A 15,582-nucleotide genomic window follows, 5' to 3' on the forward strand; every position below is an offset into this window, starting at 1 on the left:
ATATATATTAATCTCTAATGACAATATGAAATGCGTATGATTATATATTTCCATTTTTTTCAATGAATAAAGATATATCAATCATATTTGGTAATCAAATAGTCAAATCAAATCTTTAAAATAGGTATAATAAAAATTATGTATAATTTTTTACCAAAAATATAATAAAGATGTGATCAGACAAATATTCATTATTTTAAATTCTATAGTTTCTATGTTCTTATCTTTTCATCTATATGCATTCTCGTCTTATAAAAAGGGTGAAAGAATATAACTTATTATAACAAAAGTTCACTCAAATGTCTAAAATAATGTCACGAATTTCATTGTCTATCTTTATTTTCTTCTTCCTTTTTAGTTTAATAGTATGTTCACGTGCTATAAACAATGGTTTTAGTGTTGAACTAATTCACCGTGATTCTTATAAGTCACCACTTTACAACCCTACACAAACTATATCTCAAAAATCTCTCAATTCTTTATATCGTTCTATCAATCGTGCCAATTATATCAATCAAAAAAATTATTTTTCTAAATACAAACCTAAGTCCTCTTTGATCTATGATGAGGGCGAATATCTAATGAGTTATTTTGTTGGTACCCCACCATTTAAGGTCTATGGTATTTTGGATTCAGGTAGTAACTTAATTTGGATTCAATGCAAACCCTGTATTATATGTTACAACCAAACTACTCCAATTTTTAATCCTTCAAAATCTTCGAGTTATAAAAAAATTCCATGTTCTTCTAGTAGATGCAAATCTAAGGAAGAAGATATTTCTTGTTCTAAAGATAGAGATTCTTGTGAATATACATTAGATTATGGTCGTGATGGAAAAACGCAAGGAGATCTTATTTTAGAGACAATTACATTAGAGTCCGCCGTCGGATCCATCATATCATTTCCTGACATTGTTATGGGATGTGGACACACTAATCCTTTATCAGATATCGGAAAAAGTTCAGGTGTAATTGGCTTTGCAACCGGGCCTATGTCACTTTTAAAACAATTAGGATCTTCCTTTCATGAAAGATTCTCATATTGTCTAATTGATTATAGAAATATTAATCAATCTAGCAAACTCAATTTTGGAGATGCTGCTATTGTTTCTGGCAATAATGTTGTTTCAACTCCTATGGTCAAAATGATAGGAAACTACAAATCCGACTATTACTATTTAAATTTAAAAGCAATTAGTGTCGGAGGTAAAAGAATAAAGTATAGTGGGTTTAAAAATAAAGGAATAAATGCTTCTACTCATAACATCTTACTTGACTCTGGTACAACTATAACTTTTGTTCCACGTCATTTTTATCATAGGTTAGAATCCGCCGTTAAAAAAGCGACTAAACTCCCGCGCTTTTACGATGATAGTGGTGAATTTAACCTTTGTTATAATATCACATCCAAGAAACCAAAATTTCCTGTAATTGTTGCACATTTTAGTGGCGGAGATGTTAAATTAGATTCTAGGGGCACCTTTAGATCTTTATCTGAAGGGATTGAATGCTTTTCTTTTTTTCCACATGAACGTGATTTAGGCATCTTTGGACACAGTATGCAAGTGAACTATTTGGTTGGTTATGACCTAAAAAATAATATTGTCTCGTTCAAACCAACGGATTGTTCTAAGTATTGAATGAGGGTAGACATTAATTACTTCATTTATTTGTTAAATTTATAATAAAATTTGAGTTTTGTTTCAAACCTCTTTAAGTTCATCTCAAATATTTATTTTTATGTATTTTATTTTCTGAATTTCTTTAAGGTCATCTCAAATTGTATTTTTCAGTATTTTATATTTTTAAGTGTTACTTACTTAATTGTTATATAATATGTCATTCATTTGGTTAAAATATAAATATTTATTTGATTATCATAAGAATATTATTATCTTATTCCATAAAATAATTTTTTAGGCCAATGAACAAAAATAAGGAAGATTTAGTGAATATATAAAATAATTTACACAAATAAATTTATTAGTTAAGTTAAATAAATAAATTATTTGTTTAAATCACTGGGAGGTGTTAAATAGGAATTGAGTGTGTAAATAAGGTTTGTTCCAAATTAGTGTATTGATGGTCGTAGATAGCGATGGGCCTAAGCCCAGAATAAGTTGTTGGGTTTCTTCTGATTGTGTGTGGGTAGGGGTGGCAAAACGGGTCGTGGCCCGTCGGGCCGGCCTGTCCACACGTCAAAAAATGGCGGATTGGGTTGACATTTTAGGTCTGCCCTGCCAAAATCCGCCGGCCTGCCCACCAAGTGAAGGAGTAAAGAGACTACTAACTCTAATGAGCTTCTCTTCTTTGCAATTGCATTTATCTTTGCTAAAAAAATAGTTATAAATACAAAATGATTCATGATAATTTAATTAATTAATTAAAATAGTTATATATATATATATATATATATATGAAGAGAAAGAAGAATCTTCCCGAAATATTTCCAAGAGAAATCAAATTTTTCCACCACACCGAAGATGAAGAGAAAGAAGAATTAAGAGAAGAAAAGATAGAAGAATACGTACCTCCACAAAATGACTTCATAATTAAATCATATTCTCTCATCTTTTTATCTTCACCAATGTTTTGTGGTTTATTTTTCTTTTTCATTTTAATTTTTTGTTATTTTAGGTTGTAAATCTATATGAAGATGAAAACTGGTTTTAAGTTTTTTGTTTTGTTTTTCAAGATGTAGATCTATCCGAAGACAAAAATTGACTTTAAAGTAATATTCAAAGTGTAAGTTGTAACATTCAAGTTTTCTCTTTTTCATCTTCTTAACATATTTTTCAAATTTTTTTTTTAAATTGTAGATCTATCGAAACAAAGACAAAAACTTGTATTAAGAACAAGTATTTGTTAAAATATAAATTATGGTTAGTAATTTATATATGTTTTTTTCCATATATGTTATTTTTACATCAGATCTATTATTTTTATAAATGTTATTTTGCAGATTTATTATATTTATATCATATATGTATCAATTTGTGTGTTTTTTGGATAATATATGTCTTCTTTTTTTATTTTTGATGTTCATGGCAAAATCCAACTTTTATTTTATTTTATTTTATTTTAATATCTTTTTTCATTTCTTATGTTTTTTCAGGTTTTAGATCTACTTATAAGAAGACAAAAAAAGTTAAATAATATGGAGAATTTCTTAACTTTTTTTTTTCACTTCTTTTTTTTCTTGAAAATGAGGGCAAAAGCCCAAAACAAAAAGAACAACTACCAGAGAGGGACAAAAGGATTACAAATCCTATGCATATCAAACTGCAACAGATGCTCTATGAATTTAGGAGCATCTTCATAAATCAAAAACTCCTTTTCCACACAGCCTGTATTTGCTAAAAAATCTGCACAAGCCTTAGAACTCCTATGCGCATGCTCAATAATAATGACTTCCATACTAGCCATGATGTCCATGATTTTTCGCAAGATAGCTACACAATCAACCTCACCCACCTTTCCTTCTTCAAGAGATTTAACAACATTAATAGAGTCCAAATTAATCTCTACTTTGTAGTACCCTACTCTCTTAGCAAGATTCAATTCTTCTAAGACTCCTCAAAATTCAGCAAGGAGAGCACTACTTCTACCAACAAATTTAGAGAAGCCTCCTTTCCCATCCCCTTTGTAATTCCTCAAAATACCTCCACAACCCGCTATGTTGTCAGCTTTGCTATCTCCGTCTGTGTTGAGCTTTATCAAACTTCTAGAAGGAGGTTTCCAACCATAAAGATTATTAGCTAGGCCATCTACCCCGACTGTTTTATGCTAACTAATAGTTTGCTTGTTATCCTAGCTTCTCTTCAAAATCTGATGAATCAGATCTACCAGCCTAATATAATTTGCACAATGTTCCTCATTATTTCTCCAAGACCATAGCGCATGGCACGCAATGATCCATATGTTGCTCCAATTATTCCCTTTATGGTTCAAGTTAACACTAATCCAATTCTCCTTATCAGCAGCAAAGAATTTCGACTGCATGTTATTAGGAACCAAACTCCGCCAAGTTTTCTTGTTATAAGGGCAATCACGAAGGGCATGAATACTAGTTTTACACACATTCTCGCATCTATTGCAACAAGCACTCCCAAGACCCTTTTTACTTTTACTATAATTTGTTAACATCCGATCGTGCTTCAAAAGCCACATAAAGCTCGTGCAACGCTCCGGAACCAAGGCTTTCCAAATTTTGATCCACTCCAAGTCTATACCAGCACTATTGAAGCCTTCGATCTCATTAAACATGTCTTTAACCGAAAATGTCTCCTTGCCCATACCTGCAAAACAGAAAATGTCAGTTCCATTCCCCAAGTTCGGAGGAACGCAAGCTTTGAGTCTCTCTATCCAAGCCATTGGCAGCCAGGTTTGCAGGATGGCTACATTCTAGTCACCAGCATCATTTACCAAGTCACGAACGTGAGCTCCTTTCAGATTCTCTGGAATTGTCACATCATAGTTTTCCACACAATATTCATGCCTTAACCAGTTATCATTCCAAGCCCTAATACTTGCACCCTCTCCAACAATCCACATTCTCGTTTCGACCATATCCAGTATTGGATGCACAATGTCCTTCCACAAACTAGAGTCAGATTGTTTGGTTTTCCAACAATCTTCAATGCCCTGGATTTTATGCTTTTTCTTTAAAACGCTGCACCATAGATCATTAGATTGATTATACATCTGCCAACCAAGCTTCATAAGGCACATTTCATTTAGAGCATTCAAATCCCTCAGCCCTACTCTTTTGATCATTAATATTTCTTTTTTCTTTTTTGAAATTTATTATATATTTTTTAAATTTTATACTTATGAAGAAGTATAACTCTTTTGATCATTAATATTTCTCTTTTATTTTTTGAAATTTATTATATATTTTTTAAATTTTATACTTATGAAGAAATATAACTAATTTTGTAATGTTTCTAAACATTGAGATTGAAAAAAAATTCTATTATTTATTTTAATTTAATATCTTTTATTATTATTTTTATTTTTATTATTATTATTAATATTATTATTATTATTGGCATCATTATTATTATTATAATAAAACAAGTCATAATGACTAACAGTTAAAAAATGTTTCAATAAAAAAGATATACTTGTGAATTTTATTATGAACCTCGTGGAAAAGAGATAGTTAACTTCATTTTGATCTTCCTCTTCTCTTCTTAGTTTTGATTTTTTCCGAATTTAATCTGCCCCATCTCCATCATTATCATCATCATCTAGGAAAATAATATCTGCATCTTTGAGTAGCACAAATTGTTCTTTGTTTAACTTCATTTTGTTGGAACCAGAGGAAAACTACAAATCTTCTTCCTCTTTCCTTCTTAGCTTTAATTTTCCACGAGTTCGATCTAAAACTGAAACTAAAACTGGCATCATCTTGATGAGAAACAATAGAGAATGTTTGTTTAGATATATTGTAGTACTTTTGTTTCTATGACAGGTTATGGATTATCATATATACTGGAACGTTATCATGCAAACCATTCTTCACCTCAGTTGACTAGACCAATAGGTATGAGTTATTGATTGGACGTGACAAATGCAAAAACGTATATTGAAAAACAAGTTTTCTCCGAAATGAAATAATTCAATAATGCATTAACTCATTTCTCTTGCTATACTTTATGTAGTGAAACAAGAATCTCACCTTTTATTTATGGAGAGTTGATATGCTCACACCTAAAATCATACCTAACAAATAAAGCATGACTCATGTGTTTTTTTTTCATAACAAATAAAAAAAATAATTAAACAATTTAGAAAATCAAAGTGTTACTTTTTATTGTATAAGTAACATTTCTTTTTATTTATGTTATCACATGGTATGATTTTTTATACCAATGTTGCTTTTAACTTATCCACACTATAAATTTATTAAAATTCATAAAATAGCCATTTGAGATTTTAAGAACATTTTATAAAAGTGATAAAATACTTTTATAAATTTATTAAAATTCATAAAATAACAACCTACAAATGAATTTTAAGAATATTTTATAAAAGTAATAAAATACTTTTAGAATCATGTTGTTTATATACTAAATTTTATGTAGAAGGTATGATATATTATACTAAATTCTACCTTATAGGTTTGAAAATTTAATGGCCTGTGTGTTGTTACTAACTTTGTTAGTCAAGTATCTTTCCGTCGAGGTAAGATCTTCTCCATTTCTCAAAAGAAATGGAGGGCTTCATTACTAAAGTTTTGGTGCACAATGCATTAATATTTTTGAAAAGTGTGACATGTGTTTGTATAATTTAACTTTTATATTATGAAAACTTTAATAATGAGGTTTTCCATTTCTTTTGAGAAATAGAGAGAATCTTGACTCTTATTTCCGTCGGGTCTTAATGTGTGTACAAGTAAAGCAACCAATTAGTTCTTCCTTATAGTTTTTAAATCTTTTCTTCATTTAATAGATAAAAAAAATCATAAATTGACTTATAACAACATGGGTGGCATGATTGGTCTCCTTAAAACTAGTGTATAACATTTACATTAATTTCACCATATTATATTTCACATATGTTTTTTATGAAAATTTATAATTAAATTGATATTTTATTTATTTTTAGTGATAGTACATATGCTCTTTTCAATAGATTTCTTGTCATAATACAAATAACTTTTAAATAAATTGTTTAGAAGAAAATAAAATAGATGTAACTTTTTATTACCTATTTACCAATTCCCCCCATTTCCAATGCTACTCTAGAAACGGCATGACTCCTTCTTCCATGTTTGAATAACCTATATGGATAAGTAAAATAGGTTGTTTAAAAACTTGTAACCAGCCAAACCGACTATTATCATTTTGTAAAATTTCACACAGAAACTACAATTAAACTAAACAAAAGCATACTAAAAACCAACTAATTTTTCATACGAAGAAATAATCTTTGACGTCGGAATAATAAATGTTACAAACTTGGCAAGATCTAAATCTAATGGTGTGTAAATATTCATAAGCGTAGTAGTACTAGTTACTAAATATGTATCCTTAAAATTTGTTTGATTAAACCATAGTTACCTCATACATAGATCTAACTTTGAGGCTGACATTCCTTCTCAAGCTAGAAATGTTGGTGACAGAACTTGACATGATAGAATGACAAGATGAAACAGCCATTGATATTAGTTCCCAAATGTTAAAACAATGAGATAGCTTTGTAAATCCTACTAATTGAACTCTTGCCACCAAGTGAAGGAGTAAAGAGACTACTAACTCTAATGAGCTTCTCTTCTTTGCAATTGCATTTATCTTTGCTAAAAAATAGTTATAAATACAAGATGATTCATGATAATTTAATTTACTATATATATATATATATATATATATATATATATATATATATATATATATATATATATATATATATATATATATATATATATATATATATATAATTTCTTAATATTTATAGTGGTGTAATTAAAAAAGACATTGCAGATAAAATTGTTAAAATAGACTTGGTCTATGTGGGCTTCGTGCTTTTTGGGATTGGAGAAAAAAACTCGTTGTAATATGAATCCAAAAACTATTACCCGAGGCGGATCCTAGATACATTTTGTTATTACTATGAATTTTCTTTGAAATTGACATTGCGTTCTTCGATTTTAACAAATATTAGTGTTATAGGAATTGTATCCACGTGTTTTAGTCCTTGCGCTGCCGCATTTCTCGCAGTTACGCGACCTAACGTAAAAAACTTGATTTTTTAAAAAAAATCGACTCCAAATTGAAATTTTATCGTTTTTACTTAATAAAAAAATCAGGGATCAAAGTCTTCTATTATGGGACAAAATACACAAAATACGAACGCATACGATGATTTGTTATAATTAACAGAACTTATCCGTTAAATAATTGGAGATTATCCTTCAAAACTCAAGACTCAGTTCAAGCTTGTGATTTTAAATCTAAATCTAGATTTAGCATATCTGTCCGATCAAATTCCCATTTTCAAAGCAAAGTATAAACAAAATCAATTCCCATTTTCAAAGCAAAGTATAAACAAAATCAATTTATTAAATCATTTCAATCAAAGACAGTACAAGAACCCAAAATTTGTTTACTAAACATAAAATTATAGAGCACAAAGATTCAACATTTCAATGAAAGATAGCACAATAATCCAATAACATTGTGAAAGATACAACCTTGGTTGTAAATTAAGAAGAATACTTGAACAATGCTATTGAAATGTTACTTGAACTATATTTTTTCTATCATCTCTTTTTAAACATATTTTTTATAATATGGTGAATAGGTATTTTGGCCCCTGCTGTATAGGTTTGGAGGGTGTTGAACCCTATACATAAAGCTTAAAAAAGTAAGCACTCTTCCACTAGACCACTTGTTATGTTTCTATAGTTTAATTTCTTCCATCAAATATATATTATAATGCTTCAATTAATAGGCTAAATTACCTCTAGGATCCTTTAAGTTATTTAATTATAATAAGTCAGTCTTTTATGTTTTTTTTGCTACAAGTTGGTCTCTTATGTTAACTAACGTCTGCAATGTTGACCCTATTCAAAATATCTTTTCTAAAAAAGCTAAGTTGGCACAAACGGCGTTGATGTGGAACTTAACATTGCTGACATCAAATTTTTTATATTAATTTAGTTACTTAGAAATTAATAATACATTTTTTTTAATAACGTTGCTGACATAAAATTTTTTTTATTAATTTAATTAGTTAAAAAGTAATTAATATAATTTTTTAAAAAAATTAAATGGACTTTGGGCCCCATAGTCTTGCACTATATCTCTAACTCATAGTTAGCTACCAATGTATGTTTGTGTCGAGATAGAATTCTCTCCATTTTTTTTTCCATTTTTTCTCTCCATTATTATAGTTTGTAAGTATTTTGGAGTGTATAATAAATTATTAAATCTAATTAATGTCACATTATTGTATTTATATTTCACAAACTATGGTAATGGTAAAAATGGAGTTGATGAGAAATAGAGAGGAGCGTGACTCGTTTGTGTCAATTATATAAACACTAAAATCAAGTGTAAAGAAAATGATGTGACACATCAATAAAAAGGAAACAACACAACACAACAGAACCATCAAGTGTTGTATCTGTCTCTTCTTTAGCACAATCTTTGCAACCATCCATTGTTCTGTTGTTATGTTATGTCTCTGCTTATACAATTGCTAAGACAACATAAGAATGATTTTCTAAAGAAAATTTATGTCTTATTTATTGGAGAACAATCACAAGTTCTAATAAATGTTTCTTGATAAGACATTTACGAGTGGACAAGTGACATTGACGTCCATCAATGTTATTCAATATATATACAAATGTGCTTAAAGAATTGAATTTCCTATCCAATATCTTAATGTTTAAATCTTTAATACCTCTACCATCATAATGAGACTTGGGGATTTCTATAGGGTTTGTTTTTGACAAATAACTTTTAAAAATTTAATAGCTTCTTGTGATGTGTTGTTCAACAATCGAAGCTTTCTAACCATGATGATTCTTTTTATACCCTTTAGAGATTTTCGTTGTAGTTGTTTTTTATTATTAGACAAGAAATCCTAAAAGATTAAATTGAGATCGATGTTGTTGGTTAAAATGATATTAATTGTTTTTCTAAAACTGTGATTGATGTTATATATTTATTGTTTATTTTGTTGTCATTTTGTTTATGTTATTGTCATGTTGTTGTCATTTTATTTATGTTTTCATTTTATTAAACTGATATTCATTTTTATTGTTAAATTGAGATTGATGTTTTTGTGGTTATTTGTGCAGCTCCACTAAAGTCCATGCAAAATTTGAGGTAATTATATCTGACGTGAATTGCTTGTTTTACTAACCCTCTTTGAACATATAAACTTTTAAAGAGATTTACTAAATTATAATGAGTAAAACTAAGTTATATATGAAAAACAAGTTTTTTGGAATCTCTCAGCTCTTTATTCCTCTCCCATTTTTTATTGTTAAAATTTCTCCATATGCATCTAATTTTCGATCAACTCCTTCTTCTATACTTGTTCATTTGGCAATGCATCCAATTTATACTTTGAAGAATGAATTAGTAGAGGGAGAAATGTGGAATGAAAAAATTGAAATATATAGAGATATTTTAATCATAATAGAAAGAGAGAAAATAGTAATGACTTGAAAGACGCTAAAAAGCTTTTGATTAACATAAATTGCCTTCGAAGCATAACTTAATTTTTTCGTATTTTCATTTTCAAAATCAATTTTTATGGTTATATTTTTAGTTAGATTTTGGTGGAATAAGCAATCCACATAAATATAATAAACTAAATAATATTTAATCTGTCGGTTATATGTCAAAATTGAATGAAATATAACAAAGCTGAATGAAATAACTAACTTAACCCGTCAGTTATTTTGATAACCGGTGGAAAAAATTATCCATTTATAAATTACAAAAATAATCTCACTAGGGATCAAACCAGTGATCACTTTACACATTACTCGCCTGTTTAGAAATGACTGAGAGGTTAAACGACACACTTTTCAGGACGCCCTACGTTACCTCACCCATGTACCTGAGATAAAATCCCTTTCATGTCTGAGGTAAGATGTCTTATTTATAGTAGTGTGTTGTCTTTCGTTACATCGTCTGTGTAACTGAGGTAAATACCACTTTGCGTCAGAGGTAAGAATTGTCATTTGTAGTAGTGAATCATTTTTATCATGAATTCCACTTGTTGTTGGATCTCTCACAACAACTAGTTCGTGTCTTTTTCTAAGTTGATCTCTCAAAGAAGCGAATTTATGACAATATTATAAATGACAAAATAAGGCACTAATAACACATCATTTAACACAAATGACTACTTCACATTAACTTCACATTGCTCAATATAAAGGATTTTATCTCATAACGAGCTTAATACATACATCTATATTGGATCTTAAGATAAACATTCATACATACATAATGAAGCAAATATAAAAACCTAAGAACAACTTCTTTTTCTTCTTGCAATATTCGGTCAGCAAGAGACTGACTCTATCACGCCATATAGTGGTAGCAGACACTTATGACAATGAGAAGACAAAGTTCTTCACTTTTTTCAACTCACTCTATTCACCAAATCTAACCAAGTGTTTCTCCCTCTAAATTGCTGAACTTTATTTATAGTCACTTCCATCTATGATTCTTGTATTTTTTTGGATCATGGATTTTTGGATATTCGGGAAATATTGCCCAAAGAAATCAGCAAGCTTTCCTCAAATTCTCCATTTTCCGTACCATTGTAGAGCAAGGTACAAATAATTAATGAAAATAAAGTGTCTTGTGGAAGGCTAGTGGCGTAGGTATTCATGCAGTTGTTCCTTGCAACTGATCTTTCCAACAAGGAGACAAGTTAGATGTTGTAGTGGTTGTACGGTGGTGTAGAGTTTAGTCCTCTAGTGCATTGACCTTATCCATTTGCTATTGATTCAAATGCACTTCATCATAGTAAGGGCTTTGTAGGTGCTGCTGCAATGAAAAAATGGAGTACATTTTGGAGAAAGAGCTTTGTAAGTTGTTATGGAAGTTTGTTTTTAATTCTTTGACAACCATGCCCTGTTAAGTTTTTTTATTTCTCTTCAATGTTTTGTGCAAGTAGGAATTATTATTGTGCAGTAGTAGTCTTGTTTTTGTGTAGGTTGGTGTTATTGTTGCAATAGTCTTGTTTTTGCTCTGGTGTAAGTGGTTTCAAGGATAATGAAGAAATTGTTGATACAAATATATTTAGAAAATTCCAGATTTATATTAGATGTGATCTAAAAGGTTTAATATGCTATTATTTGTTTATATATATAATTTTAGGTTTGATATATTAACTTTCTATCTTTTTCTACATTGAACTTATAATCAGGTAGAAACAGGGAAGGGGTTGCACCAACACTGAACAAGATCATTTTAAGATTTTAGGATCTTTGTATTTATGTTTAACTGATTTTAAATTTTTGTAAGGACTTAGAAACTGAATTTTATTTTTATTTTATATAATTTTTTAATTTATATTATTAAATGGTGAAAAAATGGATTAAGTGATTAAATTCATTTATTGACATTTATGTTATTTTAATTTGGTTGATTTAGGTCTATATTTAATTAAAGCAATTTATTGATATTTATTTTTAATTTAATTATGATGATACGGTGGAATAACATGTATTTTTCTATGTAAAATTTGGTTTGATCTTCCAATTTTGTTTGCCATTATTAAGTTGAATAAATTGTATTGTTAAGTTGAATAAATTGTAATATTGAATATTACAAAATGTAATTCTCAATATGATCTTCCAATTTTATTCAATTAATCAGTTTTTTAAATAAAAAATCAATTAAATTTGTCATTTCTAAAATTATTAAATGAAACTTATATCGGTTATAATGGAGCTGAAAATTTGAGTGGCCCAGTAATATCAGAATTTAAAAATAATTAAAAAAAATAAAACTATTAGTGACCTAATAAATGCTAACCGAAATAAACCGGTCTAGTTACTCGAACCCGATTCAATCCGAATTTGAAAAAATCAAAACTTAAATAGGGCGGAATTGGGAAAACATATATCACCCGAGAGTTAGGCCGGATTAGGGTTTTACGCCCGAACCCAAACCGGCCCGAACTGATGTCCACCCCTACATCTTACTTGATGGTGACAGGTATGCCCTAAAACAATGAATGTATACTATTTGTATCTTCCTTTGCATTTAGCTCTCCACCTCTTGACTAGGATTAAGATGATTAATCCGAATTTGAAAAAATCAAAAATTAAATAGGGCGGAATTGGGCAAACATATATCACCCGAGAGTTAGGCCGGATTAGGGTTTTACGCCCGAACCCGAACCGGCCCGAACTGATGTCCACCCCTACATCTTACTTGATGGTGACAGGTATGCCCTAAAACAATGAATGCATACTTTTTGTATCTTCCTTTGCATTTAGCTCTCCACCTCTTGACTAGGATTAAGATGTTTCATCAAAATTCATCTTACAAAAATAAAAAAACACATTAAAGCTAACATACAAGATCACCTAATGTGCTTTTTATAATCTACTTAAAAATAGTAAAATGCTATAAACTAATAAATAACTAAATTAAAAAGATAAATTCAACTATTAAAGCCCTAATAACTCGCAAAATATATATATATATATATATATATATATATATATATATATATATATATATATATATATATATATATATATATATATATATATATATATATAAAAGTATACTGTCACTGTAAAAAAAAATTACAAAGACATTCATTCAAAATATTTTCAAATGCCAAATTATAAAAATATTTTTAAATTTATAGTATTATTTTGCTGGGATACATGATTGTTTAGAATAATATTGTTTTGAATAATAATCTTAAAAATATCATAAATATAATTTTAAACTTTAAATCTTGCCCAATAATTATCACAATGAATATTTTTGATTGCTTAGAATTAATAAACAATTATCAAAATGTAATGGATACAAGGACTATCCTCTCACTTATCCACTTGGCCAAAGTAAAAAGAAAAATATTTCACATATGTTCAGCATCACCCACTTGGCCGATGTAAAAAAAATGTTTTAATGTCACATCTACTAAGCAGTAGAGCAGATATGAAAAGTGATGGATACAATACAAGTATTAATTCCTTGCTGAACGAGTTGATAAAAAAACAATTTCAGATGTGAAAGTGACATATTATATACTATTTCAATCTTATTTATGAAAAAAATAAAATAAAATTTCACTTTATTATAAATCGTTTTAGACTTTTCACACAGATTAAAAAAAATAAAATAATTGTTGTATGTAAATGAGAAATTACGTAGGTTTTTACAAAATTATCTTTAAAGATATGTGGAAGATAAATTTATATAATTGAAAGAAGAGAGAATAATAAACATTTAAGGATATAATAGGAAAAATAACATTAATTATTCATTAGAATTGTAAAGCGACTAATATTTAAAGGGTAACGCTAACGAATACCTCAAGGGCACTAGTTAAGAGATTAAAAAGGTAAGTTGAACATTGTTTAATAAAATAAAAAGATATGTTTTTACCCAAAATATATGTATTAAATGCATTGAAAATATAAATAATTAATTTTTTTAAGAAGATTAGGTGTATTCAATGCATTGAATCTAAAATATTTTCTTAATTTAGAATGCTTAACCAGGGCCCTTGAGACACTTGTTAGCATGACCAATAATTAAATACAATTTTTTTTCTAAATCGACTTATAATAAAAAAATGGAGGGAGTAGTTAAGTGTATTTAAGGTTCTTGATTTCATCTAAAAGAGATAATACAATTATCAATATATCCTTCGTTAAATTATCATTCACTTGTATTAATAATATTAAGTAATTAAAGTAGGGATAATTTTGAAATAAAAATATTAAATATACATAGATTTGTTAACTTTTGCTTATATATATATATATTTTTTTTTTACAAGAAGAAACTTAATTCATTTCATTAAACAAAAGAGTATCAATACAAGGAGGAATAACATTAACAATACTACGTCTAGACCAAGAATTGGCTGCATTGACTAACGAGTCGGCAACCATATTCGCTTGACGCTTAATAAAATTAACCTCAAAGTTTGTAACATAACTCAACAATCTTTGGATAGACATAATGATGGTATTAAACTCAGAATTACCGGTAACCGTAGAATTGATTCCATGTACCACCACTTGAGAGTCGCTTTCGAAGATCACTTTGTTCAGATTCATAGCAATAGCATTATGAATACCTTCTTTCATGGCCAAAGCTTCGGCTTCTAACGGAGACATAAGGCCAGTATCCCATGCTACACCTGCAGTGATAAATCTTCCCAGGTTATCCCGGACACACCAACTCCTATTTGTAGTCTGATAATGTCTACTAAAACCAGCATCAACATTACACTTCAGCCATCCTTCTGCAGGGGGAGTCCAAACTAACGGGAGCTGAGGAATAATATTCGACACATGAACTTCACGGGCCTCAAACCAATCAAACCAATTATAATAAGCTTGAATACCAATTCTAGATAGATATTCCCTATTATTATTCCAAACAATATTATTACGGTTCTTCCAAATACATTCTAACACCATAGCAAACCGTCCCGCATCTTTATTCTCTTCTCTACTACAAATATCAAGGATAAGGGACTTAGCATCACTAAAAGTTTGTAAACGATGATCAACAATAGAAGACAAACCTGCTTCCCGCCAACAAGAATTAATAACATGACAACCAAAGAAAGTATGCCAATCATCTTCCTCTTCCAAGTCGCAAACCGGGAAAGACAAAGAACATTGAACATAATGTTGTCGAAGTCTTCTTCGTGAAGGTAAGCAATCACGACAAATTCTCCAAAGAAGGTGTTTGACTCTAGGCGGAGCCATAATGCTCCACAAACTGTCCCAATTTCCATCCACTCTATACTTTGGTTGAAAAGAAAGAGAATTCCTCCAAAGTTTATAACCCGTATGAACACTATAATCCCCACTTTTCTCTTCATCCCAAACAAGCT

The 15,582-nt window shown here is 29.2% G+C and overlaps 1 protein-coding gene across 1 annotated transcript; it reads left to right on the forward strand.

Annotated features, from left to right (window-relative positions):
- The first annotated feature begins 311 nt into the window (after positions 1-311).
- LOC131636150 (aspartic proteinase CDR1-like) lies at positions 312-1,640 on the forward strand. Its single transcript, XM_058906808.1, has one exon. It carries the CDS (start codon positions 312-314, stop codon positions 1,638-1,640), a length of 1,329 nt encoding a protein of 442 aa, XP_058762791.1.
- The last annotated feature ends 13,942 nt before the right edge of the window (positions 1,641-15,582 follow it).

This window comes from Vicia villosa, unplaced genomic scaffold (assembly GCF_029867415.1).
Source record: "Vicia villosa cultivar HV-30 ecotype Madison, WI unplaced genomic scaffold, Vvil1.0 ctg.001650F_1_1, whole genome shotgun sequence".
Taxonomy (NCBI): Eukaryota; Viridiplantae; Streptophyta; class Magnoliopsida; order Fabales; family Fabaceae; genus Vicia; species Vicia villosa.

Coding starts and splice junctions, on each gene's coding strand:
- LOC131636150 (XM_058906808.1), top strand. CDS start 312: ATGTCACGAATTTCATTGTCTATCTTTATTTTCTTCTTCCTTTTTAGT.